The sequence below is a fragment of the Salmo salar genome, chromosome 14, assembly GCF_965601325.2.
Source record: "Salmo salar chromosome 14, fSalSal1, whole genome shotgun sequence".
NCBI lineage: Eukaryota > Metazoa > Chordata > Actinopteri > Salmoniformes > Salmonidae > Salmo > Salmo salar.
Window position 1 is genome coordinate 84,096,382 of NC_138304.1, and position 24,982 is coordinate 84,121,363.

The 24,982-nt window shown below is 42.4% G+C and overlaps 2 protein-coding genes across 3 annotated transcripts; both read left to right on the forward strand.

The window, feature by feature from the left end:
• Positions 1–2,533: 2,533 nt before the first annotated feature.
• On the forward strand, positions 2,534–20,148 carry LOC106570315 (scinderin). Of its 2 annotated transcripts, XM_014142504.3 has the most exons (16): positions 2,534–2,848; positions 7,374–7,528; positions 8,199–8,360; positions 8,997–9,146; positions 9,346–9,438; positions 9,587–9,719; positions 9,847–9,935; positions 10,112–10,327; positions 10,584–10,705; positions 10,810–10,900; positions 13,780–13,950; positions 14,210–14,387; positions 14,727–14,845; positions 14,950–15,027; positions 15,123–15,183; positions 16,728–20,148. In XM_014142504.3, the coding sequence occupies exons 1-16, from the start codon at positions 2,656–2,658 to the stop codon at positions 16,895–16,897; spliced, it is 2,181 nt and encodes a 726-aa protein (XP_013997979.3). In that variant the 5' UTR covers positions 2,534–2,655; the 3' UTR covers positions 16,898–20,148. The 2 variants fall into 2 exon arrangements, with proteins under 2 accessions (XP_013997979.3, XP_082817356.1); XM_082961230.1 differs by lacking the exons at positions 14,950–15,027; positions 15,123–15,183.
• Positions 20,149–20,510: 362 nt separating this feature from the next.
• On the forward strand, positions 20,511–23,755 carry arl4a (ADP-ribosylation factor-like 4a). Its single transcript, NM_001173771.1, is given in 2 exon segments — positions 20,511–20,606; positions 21,411–23,755. A coding segment is annotated over 1 exon segment (609 nt). The 5' UTR covers positions 20,511–20,606; positions 21,411–21,519; the 3' UTR covers positions 22,129–23,755.
• The last annotated feature ends 1,227 nt before the right edge of the window (positions 23,756–24,982 follow it).

The window sequence follows — 24,982 nt, forward strand, 5'->3', positions numbered from 1 at the left end:
CACTTCATTAAGTCAGGATTCCTATTTGACTCAGCCATGTCTCCTTGCCCGTCCAATATTTCAAGCTGATACTAACTGTTATAGGCCTATTTCTGTTTTGCTCTGTTTATCAAAAGTGTTGGAAGAACTTGTCACAAATCAAATGATTAGCTTTCTTGATGTCTATAGTATTCTCGCTGGTATGCAATCTGGTTTCCGCTCAGGTTTTGGACGTGTCACTGCAACCTTAAAGGTCCTCAATGATGTCACCATTGTCTTTGATTCTAAGCAATGTTGTGCTGCTATTTTTATTGTCTTGGCCAAAGCTTTTGATACGGTAGACCATTCAATTCTTGTGGGCCGGCTAAGGAGTATTGGTGTCTCTGAGGGGTCTTTGGCCTGGTTTGCTAACTACCTCTTTCAAAGAGTGCAATGTAAGAAAATATGCTGTCTCAGCCACTGCCAATCACCAAGGGAGTACCCCAAGGCTCGAACCTAGGCCCCACGCTCCTCTCAATTTACATCAACAACATAGCTCAGACAGTAGGAAGCTCTCTCATCCATTTATATGTAGATGATACAGTCTTGTACTCAGCTGGCCCCTCCCCGGATTTTGTGTTAAATGCTCTACAACAAAGCTTTCTTAGTGTCCAAAAAGCTTTCTCGACCCTTAACCTTGTTCTGAACACCTCCAAAACAAAGGTCATGTGGTTTGGTAAGAAGAATGCCCTTCTCCCCACAGGTGTGATTACTACCTTTGAGGGTTTAGAGCATGAGTATTTGTATTTGTATCATACAAGTATTTGGGAGTATGGCTAGACAGTACACTGTCCTTCTCTCAGCACATATCAAAGCTGCAGGCTAAAGTAAAATCTAGACTTGGTTTCCTTTATCATAATCACTCCTCTTTCACCCCAGCTGCCAAACTAACCCTGATTCAGATGACCATCCTACCCATGCTAGATTACGTAATTTATAGATTGCAGGTATGGGTGCTCTCTAGTGGCTAGATGTTCTTTACCATTCGTCCATCAGATTTTCCACCAATGCTCCTTATAGGACACATCACTGCACTCTATACTCCTCTGTAAACTGGTCATCTCTGTATACCCGTCGCAAGACCCACTGGTTCATGCACATATATAAATCCCTCTTAGACCTCACTCCCTCCTATCTGAGATATCTACTGCAGCCCTCATCCTCCACATACAACACCCGTTCTGCCAGTCACATTCTGTTAAAGGTCCCCAAAGCACACACATCCCTGGGTTGCTCCTCTTTTCAGTTCCCTGCAGCTAGCAACTGGAACGAGCTGCAACAAACACTCAAACGGGACAGTTTTATCTCAATCTCTTCATTCAAAGACTCAGTCATGGACACTCTTACTGACAGTTGTATCTGCTTTGTGTGATGTATTGTTGTCTCTAGCTTCTTGCCCTTCGTGCTGTTGTCTATGCCCAATAATGTTTGTACCATGTTTTGTGCTGCTACCATGTTGTGTTACTACCATGTGTTGCTACCTTGCTATGTTGTTGTCTTAGGTCTCTCTTTATGTAGTGTTGTGCTGTCTCTCTTGTCGTGATGTGTGTTTTGTCCTATATTTATATATTTTTTTGTTTTTAATCCCAGTCCCCGTCCCCGCAGGAGGCTTTTTGCCTTTTGCTAGTTTGTTTTGGTAATTTATTGAAAAAAAAAAAGGTTAAATAAAATAAAAAAAATCTAAATAAATCCATGATAAAGGATCCATCTCTTGTCTGTCTCCTCCTCTTCTATCGCTCAAATTAACAGACACTAAGTGGAAACTGGCCACAAGCTTCACCGACTTGAAAATAAAAATACTTTTAGGGGAAAAAAACTCTACAATACTCAAAACAGATTAGTTACACAACATTACCAGATCGGTCTTGTAATCGAACACTTACCTAGTAGTTAGTAGTGAGTAGTTATACTACACACTATCATAGTATTTCAAGACTTTTGAGGAAAAGGCTTGTGAAATGTGTTGGAATGGAGCAGGTATGGCTGGTAAATCTATACGTTTCGAATACCATTGCAAAGACCTTGAACTCCCCTAAGCCATAACCTTCAGAGACCAGTCTAATATTAAACAACTGATCCAATTGTGGGATTTTTTTTCTGGTTCTCTATATTTACAAGTGCAGAGACAAATAACCACACACTGCTGAGCTCTGTTGAAACTAGAAGATACACATCTCTATCGACCTGATCTGAATGCAAGTTATTTAAAGCCTAATATTATGATGCTGTACATTTATTAGAGCAGCACCTTAACTGGAATACTGAGTATGAATAGTAGACAGTAATATGCATGTGTAGTGAAAACAAGTGTAAAAACCACACACAGACTGTGTGTGTGTGTGTGTGTGTGTGTGTGTGTGTGTGTGTGTGTGTGTGTGTGTGTGTGTGTGTGTGTGTGTGTGTGTGTGTGTGTGTGTGTGTGTGTGTGTGTACTTTGGCAGCATCTAAGACACACCCATCCCTTCTCAGCCTCCAACTTATAGCCCTGCACACTGCTGCTATTGACTCACTCCTCCCCATGACCAGATAGAGAACAGAGCAGCAGTCTGAGCTTCTCTCTCACCCTACGCTCCTCTCACCATACCTGGGATCCACATCCAGCCATCCCTCTTCTGCTACCAGACAACCAGAGGAACCATGGTGCTCTACCACAGGGAGTTTGACAAGGCAGGCAGGGCAGCCGGTCTCCAGATATGGAGGATAGAGAAGATGGAGCTGGTCCCTGTGCCTGAGAACCTGCACGGGAACTTCTATGTTGGGGACGCATATGTGGTCCTCCACACTGTCAAACAGCGGGATAGCTGCTTCTACGACCTCCACTACTGGCTGGGTGAGTTTGTGTGTGTGTGTGTGTGTGTGTGTGTGTGTGTGTGTGTGTGTGTGTGTGTGTGTGTGTGTGTGTGTGTGTGTGTGTGTGTGTGTGTGTGTGTGTGTGTGTGTGTGTGTGTGTGTGTGTGTGTGTGTGCGCGTGCGCATGTGTGCTTTAGTGCGTGTTTCCTCAGGCTGTTCAGCAGGATGTCACATGCTGGATGATTTGTTTACTGACGGAGGCTTATCAAACATTGAAGATTAATGTGAACATATTTAGGGAGTGCCTCATAGATGTTAAAGTTTTATACCAAAAGGCTGAAATCAACGACATCATTTTATCATAATATTCTCATTAACATTAATAAATACATTGGCAAAAGATAAAACAACTTAGCATCAAAGGGCATACAGTACTAACGTTGTTATTACACATTCACTTCGTCATAGGATCACATCTGAGTAGATGTATTCATATAGGAGAAGAACAGGTTGTACATACAAGACAGAACAAGAGAGATGGTTTGGCTTGTATTGGAGAAGGAATGGTGACACCACAAATTCAGATATAGGATGCTGACGATGTTGAGAAAGATGGTTGAGAAATGGATACAATAATCACTATTATGTGGTTTTCAGTTAAATGTTTCAGTTAATATTCCGAGCCCATTCCCACTCTGAATGGCACACATACATAATCCATGTCTCAATTGTCTCAAGGCTTAAAGATCCTCCCCTTCATCGACACTAATTGAAGTAGATTTAACAAGTGACATCAATAAGGGATCATAGCTTTCACCTGGATTCACCTGGCCAGTCTATGTCAAGGAAAGAAGAGGTGTTCCTAATGTTTTGTACACTCAGTGTATGTGTTGTATGTGTTATTGTCCCCCATAGTAGTGTCGCTGTCATTTCACAACTGTGTGAGGTCTCGAGGTGCTGTTGTCTGTTACTGTAGTCAGAAGAAAGTCAACCAATCTTGTCATCAGCTGAGCTGAAAATAAATGTTTTGCCTGAAGTAGGAAACAAAAGTGATTATCTGGTTAAAGGCCAGGCGAGTTGCAATAACCTGACACTTCCTGGACAATTCTCTGATTTTAAGATTCTGAGATAAGGACATTCCAGGCAGAGGTCGTAAACTATATCAGTCATTGTTGCACACATCATGGGATGGTGATGTTTTCTCTTCCTATCAGGACTATAGCCACTCTGGAAAACAATCAAGACTTTTCATGAACCTTTGAGTAACTACTCTGTTCAGCTGTCTCAGAGTACACACTACCTGAAAGTACTGTCAGATTAAGGTAGATTATTGTAGAAACATGGTGTTGTGGTGGAGCTATGGAACCATGCAAGTCAAGACTACTGATCTGTAACACTAGCTTCCTTCCTTGACACATCTCTCTGTCTCTGTCTCTCACTCTCACTCTCACTCTCTCTCTCTCTCTCTCTCTCTCTCTCTCTCTCTCTCTCTCTCTCTCACGCTCTCTCTTTCCTCCTCTCTCTCTCCCCACTCACCAACTCCCATCTGAATACAAACATCAATAGCACCACTAAGATGTTAGGTTGTCCTTCCTCTCCTCCCGCATCCCCCCATCATCATCATCATGAATCATTAACCAGTAAAGACACTAATGGGCCTCCAATAGGTTTCCTTGCCATTTTGCTTGCTGCTATGGGCTTTAATTTATTCCTCAGTTCTGCCAATCAGTCACCCATTAAATTAGAATGGCCAAATGCTATAGACTAATGTTTAAAACTTCTTAGGGCTAGGCCCCTTATTTCTCCATTTCCGCCTGAATGAAGTGCCCAAATTAAACTGCCTGTTGCTCAGGCTCTGAAGCCAGGATATGCATATAATTGGTACCATTGGAAAGAAAACACTTAGTATTTTGTAGAAATATTAAAATAATGTAGGCGAATATAACACAACAGATGTGGTAGGAGAAAACCCCCACATTTTTTGGGGGGGGAGACCATCCTCTTAGAATGGCAAGTATAAGGTCATATTGAAATTAGCTCCCTGGATGCAGTGTGTCAGCAGTCTATGTTCAAGGTTTCAGGTGTGTAACTTCAAAAACGAATAAGAAATATGAGTTTTAGTACAGGGACACAGTCTTGGAAATTCGTGTTTGCGAACGCCATGAAGACAGGACGCACCTGCTAAAATGTGTTTCCTATTGAACATACTTCTTTAATTTTGACTTGTTGAAACAAAGTTTAGGGGTAGATTTTCTGTTTCCTTTCTCTGCATGTTGAATGAGTGGATTACTCAAATTGATGGCGACAACTAAACTGACTTTTTGGGATATAAAGAAGGATTTTATCTAACGAAACGACATTACATGTTATAGCTGGGACCCTTTGGATGACAAATCAGAGAAAGATTTTCAAATAGTAAGTGAATATGTAATTGTTATTTGTGAATGTATGAAACCTGTGCTGGTGGAAAAATATTTTGATGTGGGGTGCCATCCTCAAACAATTGCATAGCATGTTTTCGCTGTAATAGCTATTGTAAATCGGACAATGCAGTTAGATTAACAAGAATTTAAGCTTTCAGCCAATATAAGACACATATGTACCTAAATGTTTAATATCCATCATTTTGATGATTATTTATTTGAATTGCGCACCCTCCAGCTTCACCGGAAGTTGTCCCGCTAGTGGGACGCCTAGCTCTAATAAACTACTGTAGGTTAGTCACAGGATGCCAGATCCTGGGATTAAATCTCTGTAGTGGTGTTTATTTTGTATTTAACCTTTATTTAACTAGTCAGTTAAGAACAAATTCTTATTTACAATGACGGCCTACCAAATGGCAAAAGGCCTCCTGCAAGGACGGGGGCTGGGATTCAAAATTAAAATATAGGACAAAACACACATCACGACAAGAGAGACACCGCAACACTACATAAAGAGAGACCTGACAACACATGCAACACATGACAACACAACATGGTACAGTAGCAACACCACATGACAACAACTTGGTAGCAACACAACATGGCAGCAGCACAACATGGTACAGTAGCAGCACAAAATTATTTATATTTCTACTTTGCACTTTCTTCCACTACAAATCTACCATTCCAGTGTTTTACTTGCTATATTGTATTTACTTTGCCAGCATGGCCTTTTTTGCCTTTACCTCCCTTATCTCACCTCATTTGCTCACGTTGTATATAGACTTATTTTTCTACTGTATTATTGACTGTATGTTTGTTTTACTCCATGTGTAACTCTGTGTTGTTGTATGTGTCGAACTGCTTTGCTTTATCTTGGCCAGGTCGCAATTGTAAATGAGAACTTGTTCTCAACTTGCCTACCTGGTTAAATAAAGGTAAAATAAAATAAAAAAATATGGTACAAACATTATTGGGCACAGGCAACAGCACAAAGGCAAGAAGGTAGAGATAATAATACATCATGCGAAGCAGATACAACTGTCAGTAAGAGTGTCCATGATTGAGTCTTTGAATAAAGAAAGTGTTTGTTGCAGCTCGTTCTAGTCACTAGCTGCAGCGAACTGAAAAGAGGAGCGACCCAGGAATGTGTGTGCTTTGGGGACCTTTAACAGAATGTGATAGCAGAACGGGTGCTGTATGTGGAGGATGAGGGCTGCAGTAGATATCTCAGATAGGGGGGAGTGAGGCCTAAGAGGGTTTTTTAAATAAGCATCAACCAGTGGGTTTTGCGACGGGTATACAGAGATGACCAGTTTACAGAGGAGTATAGAGTGCAGTGATGTGTCCTATAAGGAGCATTGATGGCAAATCTGATGGATGAATGGTAAAGAACATCTAGCCGCTATAGAGCACCCCTACCTGCGATCTATAAATTACATCTCCGTAATCGAGCATGGGCAGGATGGTCATCTGAATCAGGGTTAGTTTGGCAGCTGGGGTGAAAGAGGAGTGATTATGATAAAGGAAACCAAGTCAAGATTTAACCTTAGCCTATAGCTTTGATATGTGCTGAGAGAAGGACAGTGTACTGTCTAGCCATACTCCCAAGTACTTGTATGAGGTGACTACCTCATGCTCTAAACCCTCAGAGGTAGTAATCACACCTGTGGGGAGAAGGGAATTCTTCTTACCAAACCACATGACCTTTGTTTTGGAGGTGTTCAGAACAAGGTTATGGGCAGAGAAAGTTTTTTGGACACTGAGAAAGCTTTGTTGTAGAGTGTTTAACACAAAATCCAGGGAGGGGCCAGCTGAGTATAAGACTGTATCATCTACATATAAATGGATGAGGGAGCATCCTACTGCCTGAGCTATGTTGGTGTAATGTATGGGTGGTGTGCAGCCACCCATACATTTACAATGGCAACATGCAAAGCTGGTAGACTCTGTTTCAGAGTGAAAATGTATTAAAGTATTAAAATAAAGCATACTATGAGCATTAGAGTCATAACATCAACCAGGCAATTTGTGCTGAATGTGTGCTGAAGTTCCTCTGTCTAAACTTGAATACTCTCTCATTTTATACTAACATTTATCATATTGTATTGAAGTACTGTACCACTCATGCTCTCTCCTCAGGTAAGGAGTGCAGCCAGGATGAGAGCACGGCGGCGGCCATCTTTACTGTTCAGCTGGATGATTTCCTTGGAGGGAAGCCTGTCCAGTACCGAGAACTGCAGGGGTTCGAGTCCACTGCCTTTACACGATACTTCAAGGGAGGCATCACATACAAAGTACGGTATTGTCTTACTGATGCATTTTATTTCAGTTTATTTCACTAATATTAGATTTGTTTCTTTATCTGTGTTACTGCTATTTACTACTAGAATATATGGTGTTATATTGAACCAGAATTCACCCTTATTTTTTAGCAGTGAACATTCATTCCATTTGCCACATTTTACATTTCAGACCCTGGGCATCATATGCTGAAGGTGTGCTATTAAATAATCACTTGTTGCAACGTTTTGTTTGGCCCTGACCATGGGCAGCAACAGTGACTCATGGGGTGGAAAAGGAGCTTGGCGTAGAGGGAAAAGGAAAACAGTTATGTGTTCCACACGTTGTTTGTTTTCTTGGTCCTGAACATTTCTTGGTTTTCCGTAATATTGCCTAATTGCTAGAAGGAACAACTTGACACGCTACCCTTGTTCAACCTCATAGGGTACTTATAGGCCCTGACATTGCCTTTTATATGTTGTTTCAGGGATGTTTGTGTTGGGTACTATGTAACTGTGTACCTTGTTTTGTATGTGATGTATAATATGTATGTACATCTGCATCTTGAATTGCTTTTAAACTGAGCAAGACAAATTCCCTCTCGAGGGCAATAAAATATTGTAATCTACTCTTTTCTATTCTACTCTATTTTATTCTATTCTATTCTATCCTGTTCTATTCTAGGCCGGAGGCGTAGCCTCTGGGTTTCATCACGTGGTCACCAACGACCTGTCAGCTCTGAGACTATTCCACATCAAAGGTCGCCGTGTCGTCAGGGCAACCGAGGTCACCCTCAACTGGTCCAGCTTCAACAGAGGGGACTGCTTTATCGTGGACCTGGGAGCAGTATGTTTTGATTGATTGATCTACCAATTGACTGATTAAGTCATCGATGGATCGGTAGATTGTTCTTTGGCCTCCCTCTATGTGAGAGTTTACCATATAGATATAGAACATGTATCAATGATATAGTGTCTATGGTGGTAACACTGCCTCTGCTAAGAGGTCCAGACTTTCATGGCACATATGGTAGTGCCCTCAGTGGCCCTGTAACAACAGTTCATCTGTTTGACTGTCACATTCCTGAGAAACCTGACTCATTGTCTACACTTCACTCTGTAAACAAACTTCAAATTCTGCTGAAACACAAACATTATCCATTCGGCTTGAGTTCTTATTAAATCCAAAACATATGAAGGCCTATGGTATGTTGACTTAAGGTGGGTATCAAGATATACAAGGTATTCTAATGTTTTCCTAATTAAATTTGAGAGCTATTCTCTTCACTCCTGTTTGAATATTGCCAGAAATCAGGATGTATTGCCACACAACAGTGACCCACTGGTTTTGAACCGGGGTTGTCTGCTTGCCACAAGATTGTGTTAGTTAGCCCTCGAAGCTAAAGCCTTTATGCACCTGGAATTTCAAAAAGTGTGCAACAGCCCTGTTTTCAACTGAACCATATCTGTTACCTGTCTCTAGGTTATCTACCAGTGGTGCGGTTCACAGTGCAACAAGTTTGAGCTCCTGAAGGCAGCACAGGTGGCTGCTGGTATCCGTGACAACGAGAGGAATGGCAGAGCAAAACTGGTTGTCGTGGAGGAAGGGAGAGAGCCGTCTAAGTTAACTGAGGTGACAGATGTTCATTCAACACAACATTTAACTTTCATTCCCTAGTCTAGTGTTTGCACTCTTGAATTGAAATTAGTTGCAAAACTGTATGACAGTTAATTAAGTAATCTACTTTTGTGCGCCATCATTTCGCCATCTCCATTGTCAATGTTATCTTCGTGGTTTTTGTCTTTGAGTTTTTACCTGTCAACCCTAACAGGTACTCGGCAACAAGCCAAATCTACCAGAAGGTGATGACAATGACGATATGGTGGCAGATATTTCCAACAGGAAGATGGCCAAACTCTACATGGTATGGTCACACTCTTACACAGACACACACACACACACACACACACACACACACACACACACACACACACACACACACACACACACACACACACACACACACACACACACACACACATTCAATCTCATCTCGTTGTTGTTCCTTCCAGGTCTCTGATGCATCCGGAGCGATGCAGGTGACCCTGGTCTCAGAGGAGAACCCGTTCTCTCAGAGCCATCTGCTGTCTGACGAGTGCTTCATCCTGGACCACGGGAAGAGCAGGATGATCTTCATCTGGAAAGGTACGTATTTAAACTGCTGAACATCTTTATCTTGACAAATCATCTAAATTCATCCCTCATCCTTTTATACCTCCCACCTTTTTTGTACCTCTGCATCTGCATGAATCATCCAACATCACCCATAAAGGCCGTAACGCCAACCCCAGCGAGAGGAAGACTGCCATGAAGACTGCTGAGGGCTTCATCAAGCAGATGGGCTACCCACCTAACACACAGGTTCATGCTCGTTATCATCCATCTAGCATCAGTCATAATTGCTATGTTTCGATCATTTGGTTGAATCAACTTGTGACTCAAATATCATGTCAGTTCACGTCCTGCTAAACTGATCGGGACTGAAGGGGAGTTGATCCCCAACACTGACGTTCATAGGAACAACTCTTTATCTCCAGATCCAGGTACTTCCAGAGGGTGGGGAGACTCCCATCTTCAAGCAGTTCTTCCAGGGGTGGAGGGATAAGAACCAGAGCGAAGGGTTCGGGAAGGTCTTTGTGACCGAGAGGATCGCTAAGATACATCAGGTGGAGTTCGATGCCTCCAAGCTCCATGAGTCCCAGAGCATGGCAGCCCAGCATAACATGGTGGACGACGGCACAGGGGACACACAGGTACAGGACCAAGTGTTACCACCAGAAGACATGGTTAGCCCACTGAGCTAAAGTCTAAGCAACACTAACACAGGCCTTCAGGTATCAGGCAAGCTTCCTCATTACGCAAGTGTTACAAGGAGTGAATAAGCATATATGCTAATACATGCTAATGTACAAATGAGTCAGGTGTTTTATTCCACTGACAATCCCAATCACATAGATTGTTAACAAATGATAGTGGAATAGCCAGCCAGATGCATGTTTCATGTTCCAGATCTTCAGAGTGGAGAGCAGTGGACGAGTACCAGTTGACCCAAAGACGTATGGCCAGTTCTATGGAGGAGACTGTTACATCATCCTCTATACATATAAGAGAGGACAGATCATCTACACCTGGTCAGTCTGGTAGACCTGTACTCATATTTTCAATTAGATTGATTGGTTGGTTGATTGGTTGGATGGGTGGGTGGATGGATTGATCCCTATACTTCCTGTGGCAGGCAGGGGGCTAGCAGCACTCTAGATGAGCTCACAGCTTCAGCCTTCCTAACTGTGGAGCTGGATCGCTCTCTGGGAGGGAACGCAGTTCAGGTAGGACTAACCCAAATTAAGATGAGGATCTCTTATTGTCCAATGTCCATGAATGTCCAATGGAAATGTGTGTTCTGCTTTATCCCAACCCTTCTGCAAGACACCCACACACACTCTGAGGCTGAAGAGGTTGGAGCAGATCACCCCAGTGGAAATGTGTAAAAACTGTATAAAGTTTGTAAATCCATTTTTTTTATATATATCACAGTAGTAAAGTGTGATACTAGAGGATGTTATTCTCTCCAGTCTACTGTGTATAAAATCCCCTCATTTGACTGCCGTATCAGGGTTTACTTTCCATGCCTTCGGGGCAGGACGGAATCTTTTCTTTGTATGTGAAACTGGCATCCCTTAATCTGATTCAATGATTTATGACCAACAGGTAGCACAGGGTGCTGCTTGTAGAGAGACACTGGGAGATTCTCAATTGGTTTTACTAACTCCCCCGTCCCCTCCATTTTTTGAAAAAGTTGAAAGGTAATCAGGAGGAGGGGAGGAAAGGAAACGTGGAAACAAATTCACTTGTATGAAATGAGACTCTCCTTCTCCACTCGTGCATCATCAAGCAAATTGAGTGAGTAGGACGGTAAGGTTCTATCTGCAAAAAGATGATTCTGAGATGATTGGTTTTAAAGTTCCAACCACTCATTGGTTTGAATGGTTTCAGCAATTTTTATCTTGTATTATTTTTAACTTAATAACATGAATTGGGGAATTTACAGTGCTACTGTTGAAGTCGGAAGTTTACATAAACCTTAGCCAACTACATTTAAACTCAGTTTTTCACAATTCCTGACATTTAATCCGAGTAAAGATTCCATCTTAGGTCAGTTAAGATCACCACTTTATTTTAAGAATGTGAAATGCCAGAATAATAGTAGAGAGAATGATTTATTTCAGCTTTTATATCTTTCATCACATTCCCAGTGGGTCGGAAGTTTACGTACACTCAATTAGTATTTAGTAGCATTGCCTTTAAATTGTTTAACTTGGGTCAAATGTTTCGGGTAGCCTTCCCCAATAAGTTGGGTGAATTTTGGCCCATTCCTCCTGACAGAGCTGGTGTAACTGAGTCAGGTTTGTAGGCCTCCTTGCTCGCACACGCTTTTTCAGTTCTGCCCACAAATGTTCTATAGGATTGAGGTCAGGGCTTTGTGATGGCAACTCCAATACCTTGACTTTGTTGTCCTTAAGCCATTTTGCCACAACTTTACTTGCAAGTATGCTTGGTGTCATTGTCCATTTGGAAGACCCATTTGCTTTAACTTCCTGACTGATGTCTTAAGATGTTGCTTCAATATAGCCACATAATTTTCCTCCCTCATGATGCCACCTATTTTGTGAAGTGCCTCCTGCAGTCCCTCCTGCAGCAAAGCACCCCCACAACATGATGCTGCCACCCCCATGCTTCACGGTTGGGATGGTGTTCTTCAGCTTGCAAGGCTCCCCCTTTTTCCTCCAAACATAACGATGGTCATTATGGCCAAACAGTTCTAATTCAATTTCATCAGACCAGAGGACATTTCTCCAAAAAGTACGATCTTTGTCCCCATGTGCAGTTGCAAACTGTAGTCTGGCTTTTTTTATGGCGGTTTTGGAGCAGTGGCTTCATCCTTGCTGAGCGGCCTTTCAGGTTATGTCGATATAGGACTCGTTTTACTGTGTATATACTTTTGTACCTGTTTCCTCCAGCATCTTCACAAGGTCCTTTGCTGTTGTTCTGGGAATGATTTGCACTTTTCACACCAAAGTACGTTCACCTCCAGGAGACAGAACACGTCTCCTTCCTGAGCGGTATGACAGCTGCGTGGTCCCATGGTGTTTATACTTGTGTACTATTGTTTGTACAGATGAACGTGGTACCTTCAGGCGTTTGGAAATTGCTCCCAAGGATAAACCAGACTTGCAGAGGTCTACAATTCTTTTTCTGAGATCTTGGCTGATATCTTTAGATTTTCCCATGATGTCAAGCAAAGAGGCACTGAGCTTGAAGGTAGGCCTTGAAATACATCCACAGGTACACCTCCAATCAGAAGCTTCTAGAGCCATGACATCATATTCTGTAATTTTCCAAGCTGTTTAAAGGCACAGGCAACTTAGTGTATGTAAACTTCTGACCCACTGGAATTGTGATACAGTGAATTATAGGTGAAATAATCTGTCTGTAAACAATTGTCGGAAAAATGACTTGTGTCATGCACAAAGTAGATTTGCCAAAACTATAGTTTGTTAACAAGAAATGTGTGGAGTGGTTGACTTCAACTGTATATTCTGTAGGTAGAGAACATTGAACAGAACAAGGCTATGTCAATAGCTGAATTTGGACAAAAATGCAGATGGATCCTTTTAGTCCCAAACTCTCAAAATTATGTTTACAGGGGTGGGTCCCAAAATAAATGTGTAAAGTGATAAAAGAAATGTAGTTAGTTGTGGCAGACATTTTATAGATAAACATTAAGTAAAGTATCGTTTTTAAATGTGTCCATGCTTTTCTCTTTCAAGAAAACAACAGCTGATTCAAAGGGGTGTGGCATATTGTAAATCACTGTGCTAGACGCCGCGAGGATGCTGTTTTGCATCATCTGTCAAAGTAGGTAATTGAGGAGTGGAGCAGACGCCTTCGTTTGCCTACTAACGAATTGACAATCCCCTCAACCACTTATCGGTTTCTGGGTCACGGAGGAGAGAGGACGGAGGAGTCCAGGAGAGGACGGTCTTTTTGGCCAAATGAGAATCTCACACTGTATATGTGTTATAGTGCCCCCTAATGACTGTTTATACAGCATAGGTCTCTACCTGGCCCTCCAGCTATGGCTTCACTAGCCATGACCTCCTGTACCAAATTGGATATGTGTTAATAATCCATTTTTGTTTCCTAGGTGAGAGTGTGCCAAGGAAAAGAGCCTGCCCATCTCCTGAGTCTATTCAAAGACAAGCCCCTCATTGTGTACAAGAGGGGTACCTCACGCATCGGAGGCCAGGCATCTACGGCCCCCACACGCCTGTTCCAGGTCCGACGGAACCTGGGCACCATCACACGCATCGCAGAGGTTAGAATGTTCTCCCACACAGACACACACCTATGGTTGTTTCATTGGCAGTGATGGAAGGTAAACACACATAAATGCAGTTTACACACATTTTTCTGAAAAGGGTTTATGCACCGATCATGCTAAATTACAGTTTTTTGCATTGGCATTTATGATGCTCGTTTGTCGTTTCCTGTCATCTAGATGGAGGTCAGCGTTTCCTCAGCTTTTATTCTCACCACTAGATCCCAGTTGCCTTGTCTGTTGTGTGTTGTGGTAGGTGGAGGCGGAGGCTGGCAGCCTGAACTCTAACGATGCCTACCTGCTGAAGATGCCCGCGGGGCAGAGCTACCTGTGGGTGGGTAAGGGCGCCATCGAGGACGAGGAGCGGGGAGCCCTGTACCTGAGTCAGGTGCTGAAGTGTCAGACACAACGCATCGTAGAGGGACAGGAACCAGGTGAGAATACAGATTCCTTGGCCTGGGTCCATATTCAGAAAGCGTCTCAGGGGATGAGTACTAATCCAGTACCAGTTTTCCTTTTAACTCATAATAAGTAAGAGTATATGGACATGGTCCTGCTATTGGATCAGAACTGCTGCTCTGAGAAGCTTTATGAATATGGGCCCTGATATGGCACCATGATAATGATGTGTGATGTAGTACTCAGGAGAGTCACCAGGGGGTACACTGAGACAAGGAAAGTTTTGAGGCAGATTGAGGATTTTAGTCCTAAAATGTATATCACAAGTTCAAGATGCACAGAAACTCAAGCAGATGTGTTATGTTTGGTTGTAGCGGATCTCTGGGCAGCGTTAGGGGGGAAGAAGGAGTACCAGACATCAGAGAGACTGGAGAGTAGCCGCACTCAACAACCTCGCCTGTTCGCCTGCTCCAACAAGACTGGCAGGTTCTTAGTGAGTACCACACACACATGCTCACCCACCATGCTCACCCACATACACACGCGCTCACACACAAACACACAAATAGATAGATAGATTATAAATGCTATCTACAGATTGAGGAGGTTCCAGGAGAGTTCAGTCAGGAGGACCTGGCAGAGGATGACGTGATGCTGTTGGACGTCTGGGATCAGGTATTGAGCTTGTTACCCTTCCCCAAATTAAAATGTTCAGCCCATTTTTACCTCTATGGAGGTTGGATTATATTGATGTCAATATTTTGTGATAGGTGTTTATCTGGATTGGCAAAGATGCAAATGAAGTTGAGAAAACTGAATCTGTAAAATCTGGTGAGTTTTGGTGTTTCTCTGATGTGTGTGTAGGGTGGTTCATTTTTCGTATAGTAAGTTTAATGTGACTCCGGGATGCTGGCCTTCTAGGCAGAGTTGCAAAGAAAAAGCCATATCTCAGACTGGCAAATAAAAAGAAAAGATTAAGATGGGAAAAAGAACACAGACACTGACCAGAGGAACTCTGCCTAGAAGGCCAGCATCCCGGAGTCACCTCTTCACTGCTGATGTTGAGACTGGTGTTTTGCGGGTACTATTTAATAAAGCTGCCAGTTGAGGACTTGTGAGGCATCTGTTTCTCAAGCTAGGCGCTCTAATGTAATTGTCCTCTTGCTCAGTTGTGCACCGGGGCCTCCCACTTCTCTCTATTCTGGTTAGAGCCAGTTTGTGCTGTTCTATGAAGGGAGTAGTACAAGCGTTGTATGAGATCTTCAGTTTCTTGGCAATTTCTCACATGGAATAGCCTTCATTTCTCAGAACAAGAATAGACTGACGAGTTTCAGAAGAAAGTGCTTTGTTTCTGGCCATTTTGAGCCTGCAATCGAACCCACAAATACTGATACTCCAGATACTCAACTAGTCTAAAGAAGGACAGTTTTATTGCTTCTTTAATCAGAACAACAGTTTTCAGCTGTGCTAACATAATTGCAAAAGGGTTTTCTAATGATAAATTAGCCTTTTAAAATGATAAATTTGGATTAGCTAACACAACGTGTCATTGGAACACAGGAGTGATGTTGCTGATAATGGGCCTCTGTTTGCCTATGTAGATATTCCATTAAAAATCAGCCGTTTCCAGCTACAATAGTCATTTACAACATTAACAATGTCTACACTGTATTTCTGATACATTTACTGTTATTTTATTGGACAAAAAAAAATGTTTTTCTTTCAAAAGCAAGGATATTTCTAAGTGACCCCAAACTTTTGAACGGTAGTGCATATATACTAAGTATTTCCCTTTTAATATACACTGAGTGTACAAAACATTAGGATCACCTGCTCTTTCCATGACAAAGACTGATCAGGTGAATCCAGGTGAAAGCTGTGATCCCTTATTGATATCACTTGTTAAATCCACTTCAATCAGTGTAGATGAGCATTGAGACATGGATTGTGTATATGTGCCATTCAGAGCGGCAAGACATAAGATTTAAGTGCCTTTGAACTTAATGTAGTAGTAGGCGACAGGCGCAATGGTTTGTGTCGAGAACTGCAGCGCTGCTGGGTTTTTCATGCTCAACAGTTTCCTGTGTGTATCAAGAATGGTCCACCACCCAAAGGACATCCAGCCAACTTGACACAACTGTGGGAAGCATTGAAGTCAACAAGGGTCAGCATCCCTGTGGAACGCTTTTGACTCCTTGTACAGTCCATGCCCCTATGAATTGAGGCTGTTCTGAGGGCAAAAGGGGGGGGGCAACTCAATATTAGGAAGGTGTTCCTGTCTGTGTTGTACAATCAGAAAAGAGTGTGTTCCCACCTCAAATACACTGTGGTTTATCCCATTGATTAATAGTGTCTATGTGCTCCCTTCCTTACAGCCAAGACATACATAGAGACGGATCCGGGGGTTCGGGATAAGAGGACCTCCATAGTGATGGTGAAGCAGGGTCATGAACCCCCCACCTTCACAGGGTGGTTCCTGGGGTGGGACACGGCACGCTGGGACTCACACACCGTGGCCAGGACCATGAAGACACTGCAGATTTAGCATAAATGAATCCCAACACTTATAACACTGTAATAACAGTTTAGACATTTATAACATTCACTCTGTATTCAGCCAAGGGTTTACAAATACTAGTGTGAAATGAGGGTTAACTAGCCATTCATGGACTAGTGTTGGGCTAAGAAAGTGCAAAGTGAAAAGCACTTTACTTTTATTTGTATTTTTTTGCTTTACTTTTAGGCCTGCTATGTGTCTTTTTTTTCTTTTCTTTTTTTTTACATTTGAGTCATTTAGCAGATGCTCTTATCCAGAGCAGCATACAGTAGTGAGTACATACATTTTTTTCATTTTTTTTTCTTACTGGTCCCCGTGGGAATCGAACCCACAACCGTGGCATTGCAAGCACCATGCTCTACCAACTGAGCCATACAGGACATCATCTGATGTGCACTGCTTGGACATCTTTGTTGTTTAGTTTATTGTTTCGTTTTTTTCTCGTTACAAAGATGAAAAACGAAAATATATTATATATTATGTTAATTTGAACGCAGATCTTTACATTTGGACTTCTATAAATGTCTGGATGCGTAAAGCCTGCTGGGAGTTTTTCTTTTAATTTCACATTTCTGAAGTTGTTCTCAAGTCTAGCTTAGCCTCGTGAGCTTACATGAAGGATTTGACAATCAGTCTGGTAATTACGAGGCTTAAAGTCTAACCCAGGGGTTCCCAACATTTTTTTGGCCCACAACACCATTTTGATATCTGAAAATTCTTGTGACCCTAACCGTGTGAAAAAAATTATGTAATGAACAGCCAATGTTAACTTTTCTTATTTGGCTCTGTGGCAGACAATTGAAAAACATTCTAACAGTATTTCTGATTGTCTTCTCAACTCACCATAACATACTTTTAATGGGAGGCTATGACAGTCAATTGCAAATTAGTCTGACATATAATGTCTCTAACCTCACCACCACTAATGAGATGGGTGTGCTTGATGAATGTCGCGTCGGAGCTTCTCATAGTCAGGAGGCTTGGTCAACAGTGGTCAAGCTCAGACAGTGCTCATCCCTGCTGTCACATCCAACCTGGATCGATATTTGGTTTTAATGCAGATGAGAGCATGGTTTGCTTTTGAAAGACTCTAAATCAATCAATCAAATGTATTTATTAAGCCCTTCTTACATCAGTTGATGTCACAAAGTGCTGTACAGAAACCCAGCCTAAAACCCCAAACAGCAAGCAATGCAGGTGTAGACGCACTGTGGCTAGGAAAAACTCCCTAGAAAGGAGTTTCTCCGGTTCGTTGCTCTAAAGAGTTGTTTCCTCAGAATTCACTGATTTGGTCACTCATCTTTAGAAGTTTTTTCTATTTCCCCTGCATGCTTGCATTCAGTTTACCAAAATGTCTCTTACATAGGCAAGGAGACACATTAAATCCATTGTGAATGACAACAGTTCCTCTCTCAATGCGAAAAAACCCCTCGATAACCACCAAGCCTCTGTGTGAAATAAAACATTGTCATGCTCTGATCCCATATCTCCACATAGTTTTGTGAACAGGCGGGATCGCAATGGATGTGGTTTGATGTAGTTTCCAATCGAAGTTACCTGCTGCAGTGCCTTCGGAAAGTATTCAGACCCCTTGACTTTTTCCACGTTGTGTTATGTTTCAGCCTTATTCTAAAATTGACTCAATAAAACAATTTCCTCAGAAATCTACACACAATACCCCATAATGACATAAGTGAAAACAGGTTTTTAGAAATGTTTGGAAATGTATGAAAAACAGAAAACAGAAAAACCATATTTACGTGAGTATTCAGACGCTATGCTATGAACCTCTAAATTGAGCTCAGGTGCATCCTGTTTCCATTGATCATCCTTGAGATGTTTCTATAACTGGATTGGAGTCCACTTGTGGTAAATTCAATTGATTGGGCATTATTTGAACTCTTTGGCCTGAATGCCAAGCATCATGTCTGGAGGAAACCTGTCACCATCCCTACGGTGAAGCATGGTGGTGGCAGCATCATGCTGTGGGGATGATTTTCAGCAGCAAGGACTGGGAGACTAGTCAGGATCGAGGCAAAGATGAACGGAGCAAAGTACAGAGAGATCCTTGATGAAAACCTGCTCCAGAGTGCTCTGGACCTCAGACTGGGGCAAAGGTTCACCTTCCAACAGGACAACAACCCTAAGCACAAAGCCAAGACAACGCAAGAGTGGCTTCGGGACAAGTCTCTGAATGTCCTTGAGTGGGCCAACCAGAGCCCGGACTTGAACCTGATCTAACATCTCTGAAGAGACCTGGAAATAGCTGTGCAGTGACGCTCCCCATCCAACTTGACAGCGCTTGTTAGGATCTGCAGAGAAGAACGGGAGAAACTCCCCAAATACAGGTGTGCCAAGCTTGTAGCGTCATACCCAAAAAGACCCAAGGCTGTAGTCGCTGCCAAAGGTGCTTCAACAAAGTAATGTGTAAAGGGTCTGAATACTTATGTAAATATGATATTACAGTTTATTTATTTTAATTTGCAAGAATAAAAAAAAAAAGTTTTTGCTTTGACATTATGGTGTAAATTATTATTAAAAAAAAAAATTAAATGCATGAAATGAAATGTATTTATCTTTTACATTTTAATTAAGATTTTTAAGGTTAACCGCATTACAATGATTTTGAGATACAAGGATGATATTATAATATATGGGTTTTTTTTCTCCAGATTTGTAAAATTCTCCTATGACCACATTTTCATATCAGGCGACCCCTAGTGTGGATAGCCTGTCAAATTAACTCGTAATTCATATCTGACAATATTCTAGAACTTGAAAACGTCCCTTTTGATCACTTTACGATATTGAAAGAGGGACATGGGCTTTCCAATGGGGGATATCAGTTTCACTAGTAAATTGAGTGTACCATCCTACTGGGCACATACGTCAATTCAACTTCTATTCCACGTTGGTTCAATGTCAAATTACGTGGAAACAATGTTGATTCAACCAGTGTGTGACCTGTGGGATTTCACTGCATTCTCATTTCAAATGTACATTTCCCGCCATTCCGATGTCAGGCGTCTGAGGAGCCTAATTTCAGATAGAACTATTGAAACCGCTAAGAGATCAGACCATATCTGAGAGACCACCAAAACCACAGTACATGTGTTATTGATGGTCCTCGCCTCCTTAATTAAAGGAAATGACCCTGCAATATGATCTTGCGTGACTACTTTGTCGCACATTGCACAGATATTCGGATCTAATTATAAAATACTTTTTTTAAATCGTCATACATTGGCCCTATCTTTATTTAAAAATATAAAATTAAGCAGGACACATCTTTAAAAATATATATATCTACATCTTCATATTCGTAACGTTTGCTGCAATCATAGAAAGTTGAAAGTGAAAAATGAGCAAAATCTATCACCAGCCTATAGATGAGTTCCAGATAAGAGACAGGCTCTCCACGGCTCTCCACCAATCGGACAAGGAGAAAACGTTCCGCCAATCAGACAAGGAGAAAACGGAGCGCGCTGGGACGTCAACCAACCAGAGCTCGCGCTAGAAACATTCTGGGTTGAACCCGGGGTGCGGGAATGGAATAGAGAGGGAGTCAGTCTACTTCTATCTTTCAGTAGTCGTGTGGTCGTGATAGTGAGCAAGAGAGAGGAAGGACATCGTACAGGAAACCCTGCAACGATTTCGCTTTCATGTTTTGGAAAGTCCATATGCCTACATCACAAAGGTAGGTGTGCAGTCTACAAATGATATACATTTTCCATGCATAGAGATTATGCACAGTACAATATGTTGAATAAATTAGCCTATACCCAACCCGTCGTCGGCAGTTTTTCATGACAGCTTGTATTGGTGTCTACCTAGACTGCCTGTTATTGAGTGCAAGATGATTAAGTAGCATACTAGCAATAGCTTACTAATATATCAGAGCATTCGATTCATAGTTTTTTTTCATAGCACTTGTTGGCATAACACCTGTCTGCTTGTCAAGCCATTTGTTTTACCATTAGTGGTAGAAGGCTGATGTTGCCGTGTAACAGCTTCTTGATGTCCAGCAAATCAGTCTTGTGTAGCCTAGATAATTCTCTCAATTTTGGATTTGGCAGAATAATGCCATTCCACGCTCTTGTCCTAACAGCAATGATCATCAACCCGAAGACAGTTAAAATATAATTTTGGTTGGGAGCGCGCCGGCGTACTTGTCAGTCAATGTCGATAGCCTACTGCCTATGAATGAGAATTAGTGTATGAAATCCACCGAGCTCCGAGCGCTAATCAATACGCTACATGTGCAAATAGTCTCCTCTCATTCTTCTCCTATGTCCCGAAATATTAAAGCTGTAAAGGCGTAAGAGAGAGTGAGTATATTCACTTACAATGAGAAAGAGAATAAAGAGACTGTATAGGCCTAGGCTATATTCACTTACAGTTTAAAGCCCCTCCAATTATAAAGCAGTAGACTGCTGTTCTTGTTGGTTGTTGAGTGCTTTTCACAGCTGCTTACATTGTATCCTCTCTCCTTTCTTTCCAGGTGAATGCTGCAGCACATCCCCCTCTGAAGGGAATGAGAAGCCTTGTGATTATTTGTTGACGCAGCACCAGCACGACACTCCCGTCTCCCTCAAGACGTGAATAACAAGATGGGGAATGGATTATCAGACCAGATCTTCCCCAGCCTTCCGTCCTTCCAGGCCCTCCATATTGTCATCCTGGGTCTGGACTGCGCTGGGAAGACCACTGTCCTCTACCGCCTTCGCTTCAATGAGTTTGTGAACACGGTCCCCACTAAGGGATTCAACACAGAGAAGATCAAAGTATCCCTGAGCGCGGGCGGAAAGTCCTGGCGGAAAGCGGCGTTCCACTTCTGGGACGTGGGCGGTCAGGAGAAGCTCCGCCCCCTGTGGCGCTCGTACACGCGGTGTGCTGACGGCATTGTGTTCGTGGTGGATTCCGTCGACACCGAGCGCCTAGAGGAAGCCAAGACGGAGCTCCATAAGATCACGAGGTTAGCCGAGAACCAGGGGGTGCCTGTTCTAGTGGTGGCCAACAAGCAGGACCTGAGGAACTCTCTGCCGCTTCACGAGATGGAGCGCTCTCTGGCGCTAGGGGAGCTGGGTAACGGAACGCCCTGGCACCTGCAGCCCGCCTGCGCTATCATAGGGGAGGGGCTACAGGAAGGTCTGGAGAAGCTCCACGCCATGATCAACAAACGGAAGAAGACACAGAAAGCTCAACAGAAGAAGAGATGATTTGAATAGTCGCACACACAACCGCCATCTTGTTGGCGCTACACAAGGACTTAAACTAACAATGGTGGTGAATGGGGACTCACCTGTTGTGGTGTTAATCATGAGCAGGGCACGTGGTGTTGACTGTAGCATGATGTACTACAGTACCCATAATGCTCAGTGTCTCGTGGAGCTCTCAGTGATGGCTCAGCTGCTTGCCTGCCTGTCGTTGGCTGAGTTGTATTAGTCATATGGACTGGGACTAAGTCTGTTCACGGCTGTTGTCACTCTGTCCTGACTGGAACTGATGGAATAGATTTTCATGGACTTTGGATGGCAACTATCCTGGCTGGCACAGCATCACAGGACAGTGGACACTAATGTATGTTTAAAGGAAGTGTTATTCTATACCATGAGGCACACAGGGGTTCTCAGAGACAAAACAATCAAAACACTGTTGAAGTGTCAGAAGTCAAATATATACACTTGATTGTATTCTGTCTATACTCTCAAGTGTTACAAATGTATGTAGCCCACTTTTCAATCAGTTTGAAGCATGAAAACACATTGAAATGATTGGTTTACCAAAGCCTTTTTTGACAATGAGATTACATGTGGAAAACAAAGGACAATCAAGTTGCAGTCAGTCACTTGTTAGTGTGACCTCAAAGTTAGTGTTACAATCAGTCAGTATTCTGTCTCCATGTTGCTCAATGGAAGTTGAGAGGGTCTAGATAGACGGGTTTAGCATAAGCTTGATGATTCACTGAGAAGAGAATACAGAGATGGATGTTTTCAAACGATATGTAACAACCTTATTGTTTCATCAGTGATAAATGATCAGAATCTATAGCAGTTAGGCTATTTTAATGTGACTATCATTTGGGTTAGGTTGGAGGTAGGGGTAAAAACAGCTGTCAGGCAGGGTGGTTGTCTTGTGTAATTCTGTTGATTTGACATGCTGTTGGCTCAACATACCCTGAATATTCCTTCCTGGCTTGGCTAGCTGTCTGATCTGGACCCTGTACTCCAAGTGTCAGGCTTCTGTCAGATCCAGTCCTAGTACCTGCCTAAGACTTTGGGTGCAAGGACCGAAGTAGAATGAGTGTATCTGGAACACACCCAAAGTTTTAGGTAGATGGCGAAGTAGGGCTGGATCTGTAGATTTAGCCCTTCTTCACTATCTACCTAAAGCTTTGGGTGTGTTCCAGATACTCATTCTACTTAGGTCCTTTCAGTTTATAGGATTGTTATATCATGTTGATGTGGTTCCTAATACATTAAATAGTTCCGCAGATGTAAAGATCTGATCAGATCTCAGACTTGTGCAGAGTTTGTGTACCTGGAACGCACCCATGGACTTCCATGTTGATAGACAGTCAAATAAAGGCACTTTATTGGTCTGTTTTCTGACCTTAGAACTTGCATCAGATTTTTGTATGAGGTTTATTATGATACTTAAAGAAGTGAAATGTTGATATTGCTTCGAAGGAAGCGTTTAAAAATAATGTGTTATGCTGTTATCACATTGGAATGTCAGTTGTCCCCCTGTTTACTCTGTCTGTGTGTGAGGGGAAGGGGTGCTCATATTTATGTATTTGTTTGTATAAATGTGTTCACCTTGAATAAAGCAACAATTAAACACTAACATGATATTGAACAGTTTTTTTTTTTTCCCTCATCAAAAGTGGTAAATTAATTTCCTAGATGGCATTAGACATTGGGTAACAGGTTTGTGAATACTATTTTCAGAAATATTTAAGTTGTGCTTCTGTCCTAGCTCATCAGCAGTTGTATGGCATTTACACTGCATCAGATGTTGGGGGCAAATAAAATGTAGACTCACTGATATTTCCTCATGCAATAGGTTCCTGCCCTCATGTTCAGTGTAGAAACAGAGAATAACAAACTAGAGCGACTGCACTGCAATCAGAATCAAGTGCATTCATTACACCGTCTACTTTACTGTTCTCGCACACACACATTATTTCACTTTTCACCAACCTGATCTCACTGCCTACGCCCTGAACTCAGTGGTGAAAGTAATTCAGGTTTAACAGCCACTCACTGTTAGATAGAATTGAGGCTGGTGTTCTAAGGCTCATGAATATTCCTGAGAAACACAGGGAAAAGCATGATATGCATAATGGGCAGGGTCCTAGTGGTGGGATTTTAAGCTGGGAACAGAACTAGAACTCTGGATCAGGTGGTCTTGGGATCGTGGCTACTTACAGAACAGAAGAAACAGTAAAACACGTTCACATTACCAGCTGTTGAAATGTCTTATCTTATCTGGGGCTGGTTTCAATGGTGTTGGTGACTGTGTTTGGAGAAGAGACAAGCGGACATCGTCAGTTCTAGCCCAAGAGAACCCGCCCTCCTCAGAACAATAACAGACTAATAGAGGGAGGGAGGAGAGTGGGCATTGGTAAGAGATGACCCAGTAAGGAGTGATCTCTCTCTAAGTGTTTCCCCTGTTAAGCCCTTTCCTGGTTATTGGATGGATGGAGGTGAGGGCACAGTCACGTGAGGGGAGGGCAACACACATGCGCAGGCACGCCCACAGGTACACACACACACATACACACACACAGCGGCTCCAGGTCACCCAGGTATCTATCTGACAGGTATGGATAATGGAGGTGAAACTGAAAATGGCTCACAGTTAATTGTTTCAGAGATAAAAAAGTAACTTTTATTTAACTAGGCAAGTCAGTTAAGAACAAATTCTTATTTACAATGACGGCCTACACGGCCAAAACCGGACAACGCTGGGCCAATTGTGCTCCGCCCTAAATTGAAATATCCAAACAAATTCTCTCTGTATGCATGTTCTCTCACTGCATGTTTGTCTACAGAAAACCTGGTCCTGCAC